This window comes from Cydia fagiglandana, chromosome 5 (genome assembly GCF_963556715.1).
Source record: "Cydia fagiglandana chromosome 5, ilCydFagi1.1, whole genome shotgun sequence".
Taxonomy (NCBI): domain Eukaryota; kingdom Metazoa; phylum Arthropoda; class Insecta; order Lepidoptera; family Tortricidae; genus Cydia; species Cydia fagiglandana.
In genome coordinates, this window is record NC_085936.1 from 101,929 (window position 1) to 119,563 (window position 17,635).

General features: G+C 39.5%; 3 protein-coding genes and 1 long non-coding RNA gene across 4 annotated transcripts; all 4 read right to left on the minus strand.

Annotated features, from left to right (window-relative positions):
* Window positions 1-5,390: 5,390 nt before the first annotated feature.
* Window positions 5,391-7,339, minus strand: LOC134664250 (uncharacterized). Its single transcript, XM_063520792.1, has one exon. It carries the CDS (start codon window positions 6,993-6,995, stop codon window positions 6,219-6,221), a length of 777 nt encoding a protein of 258 aa, XP_063376862.1. The 5' UTR covers window positions 6,996-7,339; the 3' UTR covers window positions 5,391-6,218.
* LOC134664251 (uncharacterized) lies at window positions 5,391-15,525 on the minus strand. Its single transcript, XM_063520793.1, has 2 exons — window positions 15,112-15,525; window positions 5,391-5,888 (listed from the first exon to the last, which is right to left on the minus strand). The coding sequence occupies exons 1-2, from the start codon at window positions 15,496-15,498 to the stop codon at window positions 5,622-5,624; spliced, it is 654 nt and encodes a 217-aa protein (XP_063376863.1). The 5' UTR covers window positions 15,499-15,525; the 3' UTR covers window positions 5,391-5,621.
* On the minus strand, window positions 7,729-8,029 carry LOC134664768 (uncharacterized). Its single transcript, XR_010098279.1, has 2 exons — window positions 7,850-8,029; window positions 7,729-7,812 (listed from the first exon to the last, which is right to left on the minus strand). It is a non-coding gene; the product is annotated as an uncharacterized LOC134664768 (long non-coding RNA).
* LOC134664769 (uncharacterized) lies at window positions 10,350-11,984 on the minus strand. Its single transcript, XM_063521512.1, has one exon. It carries the CDS (start codon window positions 11,982-11,984, stop codon window positions 10,845-10,847), a length of 1,140 nt encoding a protein of 379 aa, XP_063377582.1. The 3' UTR covers window positions 10,350-10,844.
* Window positions 15,526-17,635: the final 2,110 nt, after the last annotated feature.

Genomic DNA, 17,635 nt, shown 5'->3' on the forward strand with positions numbered 1-17,635 from the left:
TACTTGCAACTTAAAAGGAGCCGAACCTTCGGATAAAGAGTACGTCAAAAAAAGTTTTAGGTTTTATCTAAACGAACACTAAGGAAATAGCCACGAAATGGCGAAAAATGTTAGAGGATTTACTCTACAGTTGAGTATTTTGTAAAGCGCCACAAGAACTAAGCGTGAGAGAAATGTCAAGAAACCTGTGGAGGTTACAACAGTCGCACCGCACTTATTGATAAACTGAATGAATACCTACATGTCACAAAATATCTTGAAATTACTTAGGCCCCACGTAGATTACATATTGTACATCATACCTATTGCGTTTTATTGAACTGTATTAGAAAAAACATGGAATGGCTCGAACCGGGAGCATATATCGTCAGTCATCGCCTCCCGGTTGATATTTTGTCAGATGATAGTTTAGATACAATCATGCATTAAAAAAAAAGCGACCGTCTATCATGCGTTTATTGAAACGCCTGGAGGAATGCTAAATGCATGATACTGATACTCGTATCCCTATCATAAAAATGTATACCGCTTAATCTTTTTTAATACAGTTGCTCAAAAAGTGCTACTTTACGTAGCTGTTTAGCGTGCGGAAAGTTGGTTATCTCGAACTAGTGCTTTTTACTTTTCCAATTTTTTTAAATTTATACTTGTTCCAATTCACGACTACTTATTGATGAGTGTTAATATTACTTTCCTTTAAACGTCGTAATCAGCATAAAAACCTACCGTTAATGTAAGAATACGAAAAATATTACATATTTCATATTTAATTACTTACCTCTTCATGATTATAACACGTTTATTTTTTAATATTCAATATTGAAAATTCCGTTCTTAATAAGTTGACTGGAATGGAACGGAATAGCTGCCAAACGCCCATAGATATAATATACTTAAAGACGACGTCTAACCGAGCTGTCACCGTTACCACTTGTTTAGTGTACGATTAACAATGTTTTTATTATTTTTTCGCAACTGTATTAAAAAACGTCGTTCGATACACGTGCGGAAATGTCATTCTTCACTCGTCCCGAGTCTTGCCACTCGCCTGCGGCTCGTGGCAAGATATCTCGGTACTCGTGAAGTAATGACATACCTTCCGCACTAGCATCGAAATGTACTATTAAGTAGAAGTACTAGTGCTCGACGCTGCACTAGTATTCGGCATGGGCACTTTATGTCGATGTAATATAAGTTAAATTTGAACGGCGAAATTTTTTCTGTATTCAAATCAAATTTAATCCTTGTCACTTTGACTTAAAGTGCCCATGTCGAATACTAGTGCAGCATCGAGCACTAGTACTTCTACCTTACATATTCATGCGACCATCAGCTGATGCTCTTTTCACCACGATACAACCGGCCGACGATTTTATAAAATCGTAATATCATTCGAACTGTCATCTGACGAAGTATCAAATGGGAGGCGAAAACTAAAATTATTTTTTTATTTTACGTGGCTCGGTGTCTGCCATTCCTCAACCCACCAACGAAGTGGCAGCTGACGTCCACTAGAATTCATTACACATCCACTTAAGCTATTGGTCTTTTAAATATGTTCGTGGCTCGCGGTCTGTCAGTTTTCTCGGTTCCCAGGTCACAAGCTGTACATAGTTTGGAGTCCACCGAGATTTTCGCTGTAGTACAATTTCAGTAATAATAAGGTGATTATTGTCTGTAGGCTTCGTTGTAAGCATATTCTACGAATGAAATTATCTATCTATCTATCTTCTATCTATATATATAAATGCAAGTGTCCTGACTGACTGACTGACTGATTCATCAACGCAGAGCCGAAACTACAAAAGCCAGAAAGTTGAAATTTGCACACCAGATTGCATTTATAAAGTGTACAAGAGATAAGAAGCGATTTTGAGAAATTCAACCCCTAAGGGGGTTAAAAAGGGGATGAAAGTTTGTATGGGGTTAAAGTTTTCTTTTAAGCTAGGAATTTGAAACTTCGTTAAAAGATATATTATTAAAATACAAGAAAACTAATTTCAGCGTTTTTGAAAATTCATTTCCTAAGGTGGTGAAAAAGGGGTTGAAAGTTTGTATGGATATCAAAAAAAAATTCAAGTGGTGGAGTTAAATCTTTGTATTTAAGGATATTATTAGAAGACAGGAAAAGTAATTTCAGCGTTTTGTAAAATTCATCCCCTAATAGGGTTAAAAAGAGGTTGAAAATTTTAATCCATTACAAATGCTTTGAAACTTCTTAGAAAGGCATAATAGCCGATTAAAAAAAAAAGTGATTGCAACGTTTTTGGAAATTCAACCCCTCAGGGGTTAAAAAAGGGGATGAAAGTTCGTCTTGGGGTGCAAATTTTATTTTAAGCTAGGAACTTGAAACTTTGTCAAAAAGTATCAAATTTAAATACAAGAAAACTAATTTCAGCGTTTTAGAAAATTCATCCCCCAAGGAGGTGAAAAAGGGGTTGAAAGTTTGCATGGATATCAAAAGTTTTTTCGAGCGCGGGACTTGAATCTTTGTATTTGAGGGTATTATTAGAAGACAATAAAAGTGATTTCAGCGTTTTGTAAAATTCATCCCCTAACAGGGTTAAAAAGGGGATGAAAATTTGTATGGGGTTAAAGTTTTCTTTTGAGCTAGGAATTTGAAACTTCGTTAAAAGATATATTATTAAAATACAAGAAAACTAATTTCAGCGTTTTTGAAAATTCATCCCCTAAGGTGGTGAAAAAGGGGTTGAAAGTTTGTATGGATACCAAACATTTTTTCGAGTGGTGGACTTGAATCTTTGTATTTAGGGATATTATTAGAAGACAGGAAAAGTAATTTCAGCGTTTTGTAAAATTCATCCCCTAAGAGGGTTAAAAAGGGGTTGAAAGTTTGAATCCATTACAAATGGTTTTGAAACTTCTTAGAAAGGCATAATAGCCGATTACAAAAAAAAGTGATTGGAACGTTTTTGGAATTTCAACCCCTAAGGGGGTTAAAAAGGGGATGGAAGTTCGTCTGCGGGTGCAAATTTTATTTTAAGCAAGGAGCTTGAAACTTTGTAAAAACGTTTTAAATTAAAATACAAGAAAACTCATTTCAGGGTTTTTGAAAATTCATCCCCTAAGGTGTTGAAAAGGGGGTTGAAAGTTTGTATGGATATCAAACATTTTTTCGAGCGCGGGACTTGAATCTTTGTATTTGGGGATACTATTAGAAAACAATAAAAGTGATTTCAGCGTTTTGTAAAATTCATTCCCTAACAGGGTAAAAAAGGGGATGAAAATTTGTATAGGGTTAAAGTTTTCTTTTGAGCTACGAATTTGAAACTTCGTTAAAAGATATATTATTAAAATACAAGAAAACTAATTTCAGCGTTTTTGAAAATTCATCCCCTAAGGTGGTGAAAAAGGGGTTGAAAGTTTGTATAGATATCATGCATTTTTTTGGGCGCGGGATTTGAATCTTTGTGTTTGGGGATATTATTAGAAGACAATAAAAGTGATTTCAGCGATTTGTAAAATTCATTCCCTAACAGGGTTAAAATGGGGCTCAAAGTTTGAATCCATTACAAATGCTTTCTTCTTAGAAAGACATAATACCCGATTACAAAAAAAAGTAATGGCAACGTTTTTGGAAATTCAATCCCTAAGGGGGCTAAAAAGGGGATGCAAATTCATCTTGGGGTGTACATTTAATTTTAAGCTAGGAACTTTAACTTTTTGGAAAATAAGGTAATAAATTAAAAAACATGAAAACTAATTCAAGCATTTTTGAAAATCATCCCCCAAGGTTGTGAGAAAGGGGTTGAAAGTTTGTATGGAGATCAGATATTTTGTGAGTGCGGAATGCGGAACTTGAATCTTTGTATAAGGGCATAGGTACCTATTATGAGAATACAAGAAAATTAATTTCAGTAACCAACATCAAAATCCACTTGACTTAAAACTTCATATAACTTGCTAAAAAAGAAAAGTACTTAATTTCAACATAGCTTGGATATGAAAATTATAGGTACTTACCTACTGAAGATGTAAAATGTTGAAGATAGGATTCCACGCGGACGAAGTCGCGGGCAACAGCTAGTTTATATCTAATCTGCACATCTAGGCCCCACGTTGGGCGTCATTATTATATAATCTACATTACCTCTTGTAACTAAAGCCACGTGCTAGGTGCCATTACTTATACTGACTTTGTTATCAAATTTCAACGTTGGGCGCCATTCATATTTAAGCTTTACTATCAGATGTACGTAAATTATATTTCACATGTCTTATGCGCCCTTACCATTTATTCAGCTACAGCTTCTCCTTATTAACACAATTTAACCTTACTAGCCTCTTTTACCAAATGCTAGGCGACGTCGTACAATCGTACCATTCGTGTCCGGCTGTCCCGCGGCCGCCGCGCGTGAAATGTTGCGCGCGCGATAATCGGGCCGCGTCGCACTGGACGCAATAAGCTGTATCAATAAATCCTGCTGTCATTCATCACCCCCTCCCGCTGCAGCACCCTTCACCCCCGCACCCGCCCGCTACAGTAATCCGCGACATCGGGAACGGGCCCGCCGACGACTATAGGACAGATATGAGATGCAGTTTTGATATCTCGCTTGATGATATTTTTGACTTATTGCTGTGATTTGGCAGATTTTAGCGTGAAAGACCGACGCACGACACACAGTCTACACACAATATGAATTATTATACATATTTCAAGCTCTCTATGATCTATTCACTAACCACATGTTAAAACCGGTATTGAGGCATCGTTGCTCTCTGGCGGACCTTACGGATATGAGTTGACACCTCTACAAAGTCTAAAATATCTTTATCGCTCATTTTACATGAAAGTTTGCTATGTGTAGCTTGCCACAATACAAATTAATTGTATACTTACAAATAATTAACAGATTGACTGTACTTTATAATGGCGGTAACTAAAAACTTTTTTTTTTTTAATTTTTTTTTTAGAAACAACCAGTCTTATAAAACATGTAGGTAAGTAAGCTAACAGCTAGAATTTCATATAGTGTAGACCTATAGTTCCCTATATGTAAAACATATTTTGTAATAAACTTAATACTATGAAATGCTATCTAAGTATAACAACTATAAAAAAAAAAACAACAAAGAACACATAATGTACATAAATAACTTAACCTAACTTTCACACTAAGGTATTTAATAAAGAATAAATCTTCTTCTTAAATAACCCTAACGAACTGCCAAATATATCCGCATTCATACACTTTTCATTATACAACCTGCATGCGCGTTTAATGTATGATTGTTGTGCGTATTTAGTTCGACATATTCCAACACTGAACAGCATTTTGTTCCGACAACCACGTTCTGTTCTACGAGGCACTCGAAAACCAATTTTTAGCAAGGGGATGAGAATTTATAAGGAAAAACACATAGGCTACAAAAGTAATTTCAATTTATTGATGAAAACGAACAAATCAAAATTAAATTCAAACTAAATAAAGCGTGGACAAAAATGATCGCGAATTTCGGGACAACCGCACCGCACCAGTGTCGAGCCAAAAGTGGGCCAAACCAGAGGATGACAATATGGCGCCATTTATTTGCGTGAAGTTGTTGCGGGCTGAAGTTGCAGCAAATCAGTAGGTAATTGAGCGCCACCTATTGGTTTAGCGCGAAACAACTTTGCTCAAAGCTGGTCTTGAAAAAATTAGCGCCACCTGGTAAGGCTTCTCTCTAATACGGCCTTTCCTGACACGAGACCGCCTCGGTCTCTTTTCCTTAATCTCCCATGGTAGATGAATCTTGACCTGTCGTAGCGGAACCGGAAGTATCCTTTTCGGTCGGCATGGGTGTAACGAGTCCACCATCCAATGTCGTTGACCCGGGAGGCATTGGACCCGCGGCGACAGACTCCGGTTCAACATTGTCTGCATCTGCGTAACAGAAACAACACACTTGTCAAAATAAACAAAATGGGATGCTCATAATAACGGGACATGTATCGTGTAAGGTCTGCTTACAAATTGGTGAGGGTCTGCTCACGAAATAATCAAAATGATAACGGGACATGTATCGTGTAAGGTCTGCTTGCACAACACAAGATTTGATCATTAAATAAATGGACAGAGATGCAAGGTCTGCCTGCAAAGTGAGGTCTGCTCACTGCATCAAGTTACAATCGTGCAAGGTCTGCTTGCAAAGTGAGGTCTGCTCACTACATAAAGTGACAAGTATGCAAGGTCTGCTTGCAAAGTGAGGTCTGCTCACTTAACAATATAGGGGAGTAGCTCACCCTCGAAAAAGGCAGCACATGTGTCCGGAGTCCACTCGCCCTTCCAAGGAACCATATACTCGGCCGCAGCTTGGGTGGTCTTCCCGTAGGAGCCTGCAAGCAGCCGCAGCTCGTACCGCCCATGAGGCAGTGCCTTGACTACGCGATATGGGCCCCGCATTCCAGAGTCCAGCTTTCCTGTGGATTGTGCCTTCTTAATAACAAAAACCATAGAGTTCACTTCGAACATACGAGGCTCGCGCCTATTTTTATTAACCGAAGCATCCTGTAAATCTCGGTTTCGCTGTAGACGTTCAGACACTCGCTGTCTCGCCATCTCTCGTAGACTTTCCCTATTTTGATGACTTCCTTCAATGGCAATATCCCGCACGACGTTGCGGATAACAGGTGTCATGGCGTCGACTCCAACTAACAGATTAAGGGGTGACATCTGAGTAGTCTTGTGCTTCGTCATATTAATAACCAGTTGCAACTTCCACATGACAGATGACCACTCTTCCTGACGATAGTTACTCTCAACCCTGATCATATTTAGCAGGGTCCGACAATATCGTTCAACCTGTCCATTCGACTGGTGCATTTCAGGGGTTATCAAATGGATTTGACTCCCCAACTCAGAAACCCAATTAGTGAACTCCGCACTTTGGAACATGCGGCCACGATCCGCAACAATAAGCTTAGGAGTGCCAAAAAGTGACACAGCGTTTGTGAAATGTCGCTTTAGCTCGCCAGCATCCTGGCGCATCATGGGGTATAAAAGGCAAAACTTCGAAAAACTGTCCACAATAATGAGGACGTAACGATGACCATTTGATTCAGGTAAAGGACCCAGTGCATCGGCATGAATGGTTTCAAAGGGAACATCGGGTTTTTCATACGAATGTATAGGCTGATGGGGAGCACGTGGCAGCTTTTTTTGAGAAAGGCATACCAAACAATGTGACACGTACTTTTGAATAAAGGAGCGAAAACCCGGGAACCAAAAGTGTTTTAAAAGAAGGTCACACGTTTTGTCGACACCAATATGGTCATGTTCGTCGTGAAAGACGCGGAGAAGACTGAGTCTGTGGCCTTTTGGAATGTAATATAAGAGTCGGGCTTGCTCTCCAGTAGGACAGTACCGATAGTACAGAAGATCATTTTTCTTGACATATTTTTATTTATTTTTTTATTTTATTTTTTATTGGGAAACAAACAGCTTTCAATCTTACACAATATGAATTAATATTAATAATACACAAGCCAAAACAGTTTCCACTGATAAATTAAAACAGAAATGCTCAAAGGGAATAACTTAATGAAATACAAAGGATACAAATAAAATACAAAGAATACAAAAGTATTATCCAAAGCAATCAAGTAAACCGAAAGTTATTGAACTGATATTTTAGCTGGCTAGTTAAAACGAGAAAAAAAAACAAATACTTAGTTACCTACATCCTATACTTATGTAAGTGTGTTCTTATTTAGGTTATAGTTTATTTTTCATTGAGGTGACAAATTTACCCAGCTTCATGTTGAACACATCAAAATTGGAATATTTAGAGTTATACGTAGAGCATGCTCTAACAAGATATGAGTTTTTGAAGTACCTAGTACGACAGAATGGAATGGCAAATAAAGCTTTGGATCTAGTTCGGGAATTAGGACATCTATATGAAATATTGCTAATAAGATATTGCGACTCGATTAGATGGTTTAGTAATTTAAACAGAAAAATTTGATCTTTTTGCTCCCTGCGCAGCTGGAGACTTACCATGTTATCACTATCAAACAATTTGAATCTATATTGCAACCATTTAATAAATTTATTTTGGATTTTTTCAATGGCATTAATATGCACTGCATATTGGGGACTCCAAACGACCGAAGCGAATTCTAAATGCGATCTGACAAAGGCATTATAAAGTAAAATAATGGTTCGAGGATCACTAAAATTTTTACTTTGTCGGAAAATAAAACCTAACATTCTATATGCCTTTGACGTAATTTTGTCGATATGAGAAGTGAGCTGAATCTCGCTGTCTACGTAAACACCAAGATCTCTTACTTCGGTAACCCTATTCAGTTTTTTGTTCTTAATCTGGTAATCAAAATGAATTGGGCTACGCTTGCGAGAGAATGAAATACAGCAACACTTCTCGATATTGAGGTCAAGACAGTTTTTGGCGCAGTAAAGATCTAACCTTTTTAGGTCATCCTGTAAAAGTATGCAATCTTCAATAGATTTAACCAAGGTAAAAATTTTAGTATCGTCGGCAAAAAGTAAAATTTTGGAATAGTGAAAGCATTTAACTACGTCATTAATAAACATGTTAAACAGTAAGGGACCCAAATGGGACCCCTGCGGGACACCTGACAAAACAGGGACAAAAGAGGAGGTATATCCTTTGACAGATACCGCCTGGGAACGATCTCGAAGGTAAGATGTTAGCCATCTTAATAAATCGCCATGTATTCCGAAAGTTTTCAACTTGTCAATAAGGATAGTGTGCGAAATTTTATCGAAGGCCTTAGAATAATCAGTGTAAATGGCGTCGATCTGAAACCCTTTATCCATGGCCCTCAAAGAAAAATCTAAAAATTCAGTGAGATTTGACTCAACCGAACGCTTATTTATAAAACCGTGTTGATTAGGAGTAAGCATGGGTCTTATTGCATTAAACATTTTATCATAAACCATTTTCTCGAATAATTTAGGGATAGTGGACAGTTTTGATATACCGCGATAGTTTTTTATATCGTGTTTGTTACCGTTTTTATGTATAGGGACAACTAGAGAGCGCTTCCAAACAATTGGCATAATTCCTGATCTAAAAGACAGTGAAAATAGCACTGATATGGGAAAAGCTAAGGTTTTACTACATTTTTTAAGAAAAATTGGGTGTATACCATCAGGACCACCGCCTTTCGATTCCGATAGTGCTCTTAGATATCTTTCAACCAAATATGGATGAAACTCAATATTGTTAATTACATTTAATGTCGATTCGGATTCAGTGGGCGCAGATGAATCATTAGGTAACAAATCATGAGTAAATACAGATTGGAAAAACGAGTTAAAAAGATTGGCAATTGTATGACCGTCGTTAGCTACAGTGTTGTTAAAAAAGAGAGAATCTGGAATATCGCCGTTACCCCTTTTAGATTTCACAAATGACCAGAATGCTTTGGAATTATTTTTAATATTGTTTTCCGTTCGTGATATAAAAAGGTTATAACAAGACACTTCCATCGATTTTATTGCAGAACGTAGGTCGGAAAAGGTGTCATAGTCGGAAGTTCTGCCATAAATTTTCCATTTTTTGTGAACTTTGTACTTTTTCTTTATTAATTTTATCAATTGACGAGAGTACCAGACTGGGTACTTATCGTTATTGTAAATAATTTTAGAAGGAATATATTGTTCTATAATTAAGTTAATTTTCAAGTAAAAATAATTTATGGCATCATCAATATTAAACATATGTATGAGTGGCTCCCAATTAATTTGATTAATTTTGTGATTTATGAGCTCATAATCCGCGGCAAAAAAACGACGTGCTACTCGCGGTGCTTGTTTTAAGGGACGTTCCTTCCAGTTAACCTCTGCAATAATACAAAAAACGGGGTGGTGGGTGTCAATGGGAACCAGTGGATCAGCGGGCGATAGTTTACATTGACAGTTCGAGAGAGCTAAGTCCAGCTGGCGTCCATTTTTATTAGGCAAATGGTTAAATTGTCCCCAATTAGTTAAGTTGATAAAAGAGGAAAGCTGATGGATAAGTGCGTTCAAATTAGAATTAGTGATTCTATAGTTAAAATTAAAATCGGTACAGTCGAATGGGGCCCAAACTGCTTCACCTAAATTAAAATCTCCTAAAACTAAGTATAAGTCGTCCGGGTAGTCATTATAAAGTTGTAAGATAAAATCAAAAAATATCGATTGTGATTCCTGTTGATGTTTGCTTTGCGGAAAATAACAAGTAAACAGCCTAAGTTTTTTTGTTGAATTGCCTCGACCGATAGCGATATCAATACCTGTGACGTCCGCGTCGAGCAGTGCAGGCAGCGGGCGCATACCGCGCGAGTCTACCCTCAGCTCGCGGCGTACGGCTACCAAAGTACCTCCGCCACGGCTTACCCCCATGCCTTCGCAATCACGATCTGTTCGGTAAACATTGTATCGTCCGTCGAATAATTCAGCGTCATAAATACTCGGAACTAACCACGTTTCCGACAAACAAATGAGATCGTAATCGGTCTGTATTACATTACGAAAGAAATCACAACACTTAGTTCGGAGTCCTCTAACGTTCTGATAGTAAATGCTATAATTGCTATTTGACATTAAATAATTGGTGGTCAGTGATAATAATTGTGAGCTGCATTTTTAAAATATTACAAGGTGATATACTAAGTGATTCGAGTCGTAATAAGTAAAAGCAATAAGTAATAATTTTTATAGAAGAGCATTGCAAGTTAAAAGTACTAAATATTTTATCAAGATCAGCTGGTAAATAGTTTTTACAGTGAAGCAATATGTAAGTAATAAATGATATTATACATGTACAATTATTTAAACAAACACAATGACTTAACAAGTAAAGGTTTTTGCTTATGTGATTTTGTTTAAAGCCTCCTCGGAAGTAATATACAAAATAGGCGAGGAATCAGACTTGCGTACCATCACAGTGCAGTTTCTAACCCAGCAATATTTGTAACCTTTTTGCGTTTTTTTAATTTGCGCTTGCTTAAGCAAGTATTTATTGAAGGTTGAAAGGTGGTCATTGATAAATATTCGATTCTCATTATTAGAGAATCCCAAATCAGATGCTTTCAAATTTTTTAATTTTCGCAAACTAGACAAAAAGTCAATGTTCTTGTAGCGGGCCAGAAACTTCACTATTATAGGTTTAGGATTATTATTGTCCTTATCATTCTTAACGGCTACACGAGTAACAAAATCAATGTCCGAACTGGTGTTGAGGGGATATCCGGAGAGATCGGCTAGAGACTTTAAAATCACTTGCAGATTTTCACCTCTGGTTTCAGGAATCCCGTTTAATTGAATATTGGATCTTCGCACCCATTGGTCGTTATTTCTTTGGTCTGCCATTATATGGTGTACCATGTTTTTTACCTCTGTCAATTCAGCTCTACATGATTCCAGGGCATCTACGCGGGACTCGATGGAGTCGATCCTAACAGCCATCTCCTCGACCTTCGTATTGAGACTATTTCTCATCTCAGCTAAATCAGTCTTAACTTGGCTCATATCCGATTGGATGACTTGGATGGCTGAGAACTGTACCTGTAATTCGGTAATTTTCGCTAGAATGTTGTTCAACACCTCACTCGGTTGGGTGACTGGCTGGCCGCCGCGAATATCGGATGTTTGATAGAAGTTAGGAGGTGTAGTCAAGATGCTGCTGGTCTCAATTTCACTCGCGCACGCCGTCCGTTCACCTTCGGCCAGCCTCGAATCATTCATTCCGTCACACGACATAGCCGATTCATCCAGGTGTACAAAAGATGTCGCCGCAACAACAGGGGTGAAGTCGTTCCTCCTGCGACGGGTGTTAACAGACGTGCAGAACGAGCATAGCCATGACTTTTCCAAAACATGTAACTTTTCCTTAAATTGGGCCTGTGTTATATTCAGGCAATGGAAATGGTAGGGGCCTCCACAGCCCGTACATTTTAGTAATGTAGAAGGGTCTACAACTTCGTTGCAAACTGTGCATAATAGATCCATTGTAGCAATTTGACTCTTACGGTAATGTAAATAGGGTTCAACTTCCACTGCCTTCAACAGCACACGCGTAGTATGTGTCGTAAATTCGAGTCACCTCTAACAGCGCACCGTGGCTCAGCGGTAGTGCACGCGGCTACGACGCAGCAGGCGCGGGTTCGATTCTAGCGGCCGGAGCAAAGAGTACGAGGGAGAAGTCCGACACAAAGCAATATGGCCGACGGGACCAGTGGGCAACAACACAAGAGGAACAAGGAGGCACCGAGACTTGTGGGGCACAACTGCACTTTGAATACAATAATTGCTTTAAATAATTTAAAATATTATCCGAGAACTGATCACACACGTCCACTCAGAGCAATGATTTGGAGCGGAATTGATATTGATTGGAATCTAACTGGCCATCATTTAATTTTTGTAAGAGGGATTGAGACTCTTCATCTGCAGCCTGGGCCAATTGGGCCCAATTTTGAGGCTTTTGAACCCGAACAACATTAACCGGATTGCGACTTAAATAGTCTGCATGAGGCAAAGCGGAGTCTTTGCGGTACTCGAGCGAGAAATCAAAATCCTGCAAGTACATCCACCACCTGGCAACTCGTGGCAGTAAGTCTTTTTTTTTCTGAGTCAGTTTCAAAGCGTTACAATCGGTAACGACCTTGAACTGCGCACCCACCAGGTAGTGTCTGAAATGTTGCAGGGCCTTGACCACCGCAAGAGTCTCAAGCTCATAAGAATGATAGTTTTGTTCTGAGCCTTGGGTCAATTTCGAAAAGTACTCAACCACACGCTTGTGACCAGAGCCATGAGTTTGAATTAAGACCGCCCCATAACCTATTGAACTGGCATCCGTGTGAACCTCTATGGGTAGTTTCGGATCAAAGATAGCAAGAACAGGCTCACTCGTCAAATGCGCTATAATGTCCTTTCGTGCAGTTTCTTGTTCGGAACCCCATACGAAAGGAACATCTTTTTTTGTTAGTCTGGCAATACATGCTACCTTTGACGAGAAACCCTCAATGTATCTACGAAAATACCCAGCCAGTCCGAGAAATTGACGAACCTGCTTCACATTTTGAGGCACCGGAGACTCAGCAAGGGCTTTCACTTTAAGAGCGCTCGGCTGTACCTGACCCTGACTGATGGTTCGGCCTAAATATTCGACTTTCGTCGACAAAAATGAGCATTTTTTGAGGTTAATAGAGAACCCGGCTTTTGTCAGAGTTGAAAGCACCTCTCGTAAAGTAGCAATCCCTTCGTCAACGGTCTCACTGATAATCAACACGTCGTCAATGTACACCAGGACTTTACCAGATTCAATGAGGTGCTGCAGGGTCTTGGTAATGATGCGCTGGTATACAACTGGCGCATTAGCGAGACCATAAGGCATTTTTAGATACTCATAATGCCTCTCTGGCGTCACGAAACCGGTAAGCGGTACAGAGTCCTTGTCCATTGGAATCTGGTGAAATCCGGTGGCCATATCGAGACTACTAAAATATTTAGCACGGCCTAGTCGATCGATGTGGTCATCAATAAGTGGTAACGGGGATCGATCCTTAACCGTGACCTCATTCAATTTTCTGAAGTCGACACACATACGATCTGTGCCGTCCTTCTTTTTAACTAAAAGAATGGGGCTTGAGTATTCGGACTCGGACTCTTGAATAACCCCCTTCTCTAACAGATCTTTTATGATTTCCCGGACGCGTAAAGTTTCAGCCTGTGAGAGCCGATATGGTCTATAATGCACCGGTGTGTTGTTGGTAAGCCTGATGGCCATGCTTCCAGTCTTCACAGTTGAAACGGCCGTACCAGTTATAAAAAATGGCGAAAATTCTTTGATCAGCTCAAGAAGTTTGTTCAAATCATCTCCAGTTAATTCTGTATTTATCGGAAGCTGACCATCAGACTCTACCACCATCACTGTTTCTTGATCGTTAGTGACACGAGTAAGAATTTGATCCACACCTCTGCGCACGTACAAAATATCATCGCGGTTAAGCACATCAGTTCCCACTATTACAGGTGCACTCATATCCCTGGGATTCATAACAAATAAATCCATTTCTAAGGTGACATCATTAAATTCAATTGGCAAAGTGACGCATTGAGTAACCACTACTTCACCACCAATACCCTTTAATACGCGAAACACGGGCTTACGCGGAACGTTAAGATGCTTTAAAATGTCTGACGAGATAAGTGTAACTTTCGACCCGCTGTCTATTAAAACATCAACCGGCACGCCTTGTATAACGGCCGCAACTACATCTTTATCACACTCACTATCAGCTTCCCGGCAAAAATTAACATTTGACTGATTGCGAGACTCTGATTTCATTTTGGCATAACAGGTTTCCACCTTATGCCCAAGCTTCTTGCAAAATGAGCACACTATGGTTTTTACTGCCGCTGCTGCTGAGGCACCAGGCGTGACAGCAGCCTGATTTGAACTTGGAGTGTTAACGTCCTCGACTTTAGCCTTTTTGTTGCAAGAAGCTTGTACATGACCGGGTAAACCACACGAAAAACATTTGCCACTCTCAAACCGACGCTTGCGTACAACGTCATTATGACGCCGTCCTTTGGAACCGTCGCGATTACCTCGTAATGAGGAAACAGAAGAACTACCAGATTTGGTTGAATTTGGCTTGACGTAAATTGATAAAAATTCAACCAAATCACTTGGCAAGAGTTTGGCATTTGTAGCGGCCGCTCGAATTTGGGGGTCCGTTATACCACGAATCACAATAGCAGACGTTAGTTCGTCGCTTAATCCAGCTACAGCTCGCAGGCGGAGCAACGATCGCCGCGCGTAGTCAGCATATGTAACATACTGGTCGGAATCGGTTTTCATTACATCAAATAAAATATTAGCCGCATTAGGCTTTTTCGGACATAAAGGCTTAAATTCCCTTTTAAAATTGCTCCAGCTGCGGTCGTTCGTAACCCATTCGTTGAGCCAAACTCGAGCGTCCCCTTTTAGACAATTGCCAATACGAGATAAACATTAATTGTCGGACCAGTTGTTTGTTACCTTAGCTCGATCTACCTCCTCACACCAGCCTTCAATGTCGTGTATGCTAGGGTCAAAGTTAGAGATATAATAAGAATGGTTAGATCTCACCGCGTTATTGATGGATCGTATCGCGTTCACCAATGCTTCAGTTGTAGCTTGCTCCGAAGCCACTGCACTGCTCGCAGACTGCGCCCGTGGACTGGCGCTGACCGCCACGTGGTCAGGCGCGTGTGCCATAGACCGGCTGCGTCTCCGCGGTGGCATGCCCGGCGGCGTGCCCCCGGAGTCCCGATGACCTATGGCTGGCAGCGACACTGATTGCGATGAGGGTGATTGTCTTTCTAAAGCACTTAAACGTTCAAAAAATTTCCGCATTTCTTTTTTAAGGTCAACGTTTTTAGATCTACGGTCATCACGGTACCGACTTTCACTACGATGACGACTTCTACTACGATGACGACTCCTACTTCGTGTACGTGACCGCCTATCAGTCATTGCCAAAACTTTATCGATATGAAGATCAAAATCACAAAACCAATTAACTTTTTTACAATTGGGTAGGTAGGTACGATTTAAGAACACGTTACCAACAAAGAAGGAAAAAAAAACAAAGTTAACAATTGTATTGCACAAAACGTTATTTGTACTTAACGCTTCCCAAAAAAAGGAACAACAAACAATCACTTCCAAAAACTACGGTTATAAATAGTATTGCACGATTTCAATAAATCCATACACGAAGAAAAATAATCGGCATCAAAACAAATATGACGATGGGACGTGACACAATAACTGTTATTCGATAATTTAAAATTTAAATCAAGACGGCTTAAGCAATAGAAATGTAAGGCTATGCGTTAGTTCTTAATATCCCGCTTTCTGATTTTAGCAAGGGGATGAGAATTTATAAGGAAAAACACATAGGCTACAAAAGTAATTTCAATTTATTGATGAAAACGAACAAATCAAAATTAAATTCAAACTACTTCACTTCACTCTTTTGTCTATGGCTACTGCGCAGTTAAGCACAATTCTGCCAAAATCGAGTATCGAGCTTTGCACGCGTGACATGAGGGTAGGTTACTACAATATTGAAGAATACCAAGAAACTGGGTAATACCTGGAACAAAATACGACAGACACAATTTAACATTTACCATCACCAGGTTAGAACCAATTGTAGGAATAATTTAAGCTATTAATGTCACATAAAACGTTAAAATAAATAGGTAGGATTTAACTATATCTATAGATTTATTTTGTTTTTAGACATGAATTTGCTTACGGCACACATGATTTTTTTATTATTAGTTAGGTATAGGAGCGAAGCCATATTAGTAGGCAACGGCACATTAAGTTTTGGCAAATTAGAATACAGATCCGGGGGTGTGTTGTTAAGCGGACAATTAAAGAAAATATGGTCTACATTACCAACCTCGTTCCCACAATCGCACATGGGAGAATCTTTCTTTTTAAATTCATGTAGCTGCTCGGACGAACAGACGCGACCTAGTCTGAGTCTAATAATAATACTAGTATGCCTTTTGGAAAGAGATCTATTTTTGAAAAACCATGGACGGGATGGAATAGATGGTTGAATTTCTGAGAAGAAGCATTTCTTAGACCGGGTCCAGCGAACGGACCACTTTTTCCTCATGTAGTTAAAAGGGATACTCAGGGCATCTGGTGGGTATATTTTGAAGAAAGAGTCATCACCATCAAGGACAGCCTCCTTGGCTGCCTTGTCCGCACCCTCATTGCCTGTTATTCCCGAGTGGCTAGGGATCCAAACAAAAACTACTTCCAAGCCCGCTGAATGGCATTTATACGCAAAGTTTTTTAGTTGGCAGATAAGGAAGTTGTGAGCAAATTTCTTAAAGGGTCGTAATGAAATGGATTGTAGCGCACTGAGACAGTCTGAAAAAATAACAGATTTGGGAAGCTTATGGGTAAGGATGTATTCTAGGGCTTTTAAGACAGCCAAACATTCACCAGCAAATACAGATGCTTCGGGAGGGAGTTTAAATTTTGCCATGATATGCGAGTTTGCTATGAGAAAGGCCGCTCCCACGCATCCTTGATCGGATAATTTAGAGGCATCAGTAAAGAAGAACCAGTAAGTTGGAAAGCGAGAGTTGACAAATTTAGAAAAAATTGAATTAGCCGACGGGGATCCCTTTTCGATGCCAATATCGGTAATAACTGTGGGAGAATGAGTGAGAGCCTCGAAAGGGACGCAGTACATAGGGAGAGAAGAAGACTTCATAATGGGGGGTCTGAGGGTTGCTAGTCTCTCCAGGCTGCGAACTAAGTTAGGTTTTTCTTTATTGCGCCAGTATGCTTTGCTGGTACCGTATAATTGAAGAAGACGTAGTTTTGGGAGGAGAGGGTGGGAAGAAAGGGCAGCAATTCCAAATAAAAAGCGGTCTGCAAGGAGTTGTCGCCTTAAGTCTAATGGGGGATCTACACATTCGACCTGAACAGCTCTGTTAGGGGATGGTCTCATGGCGCCTGTAACAATTCGAAGTGCCCTCATTTGAGTGCGTTCTAAGACGGTAAGCGCTGCTTTATTACACGGTTCGAAAATAAAAGTGCCAAAATCTAATAGACTACGAATAAAAGCATTGTATAA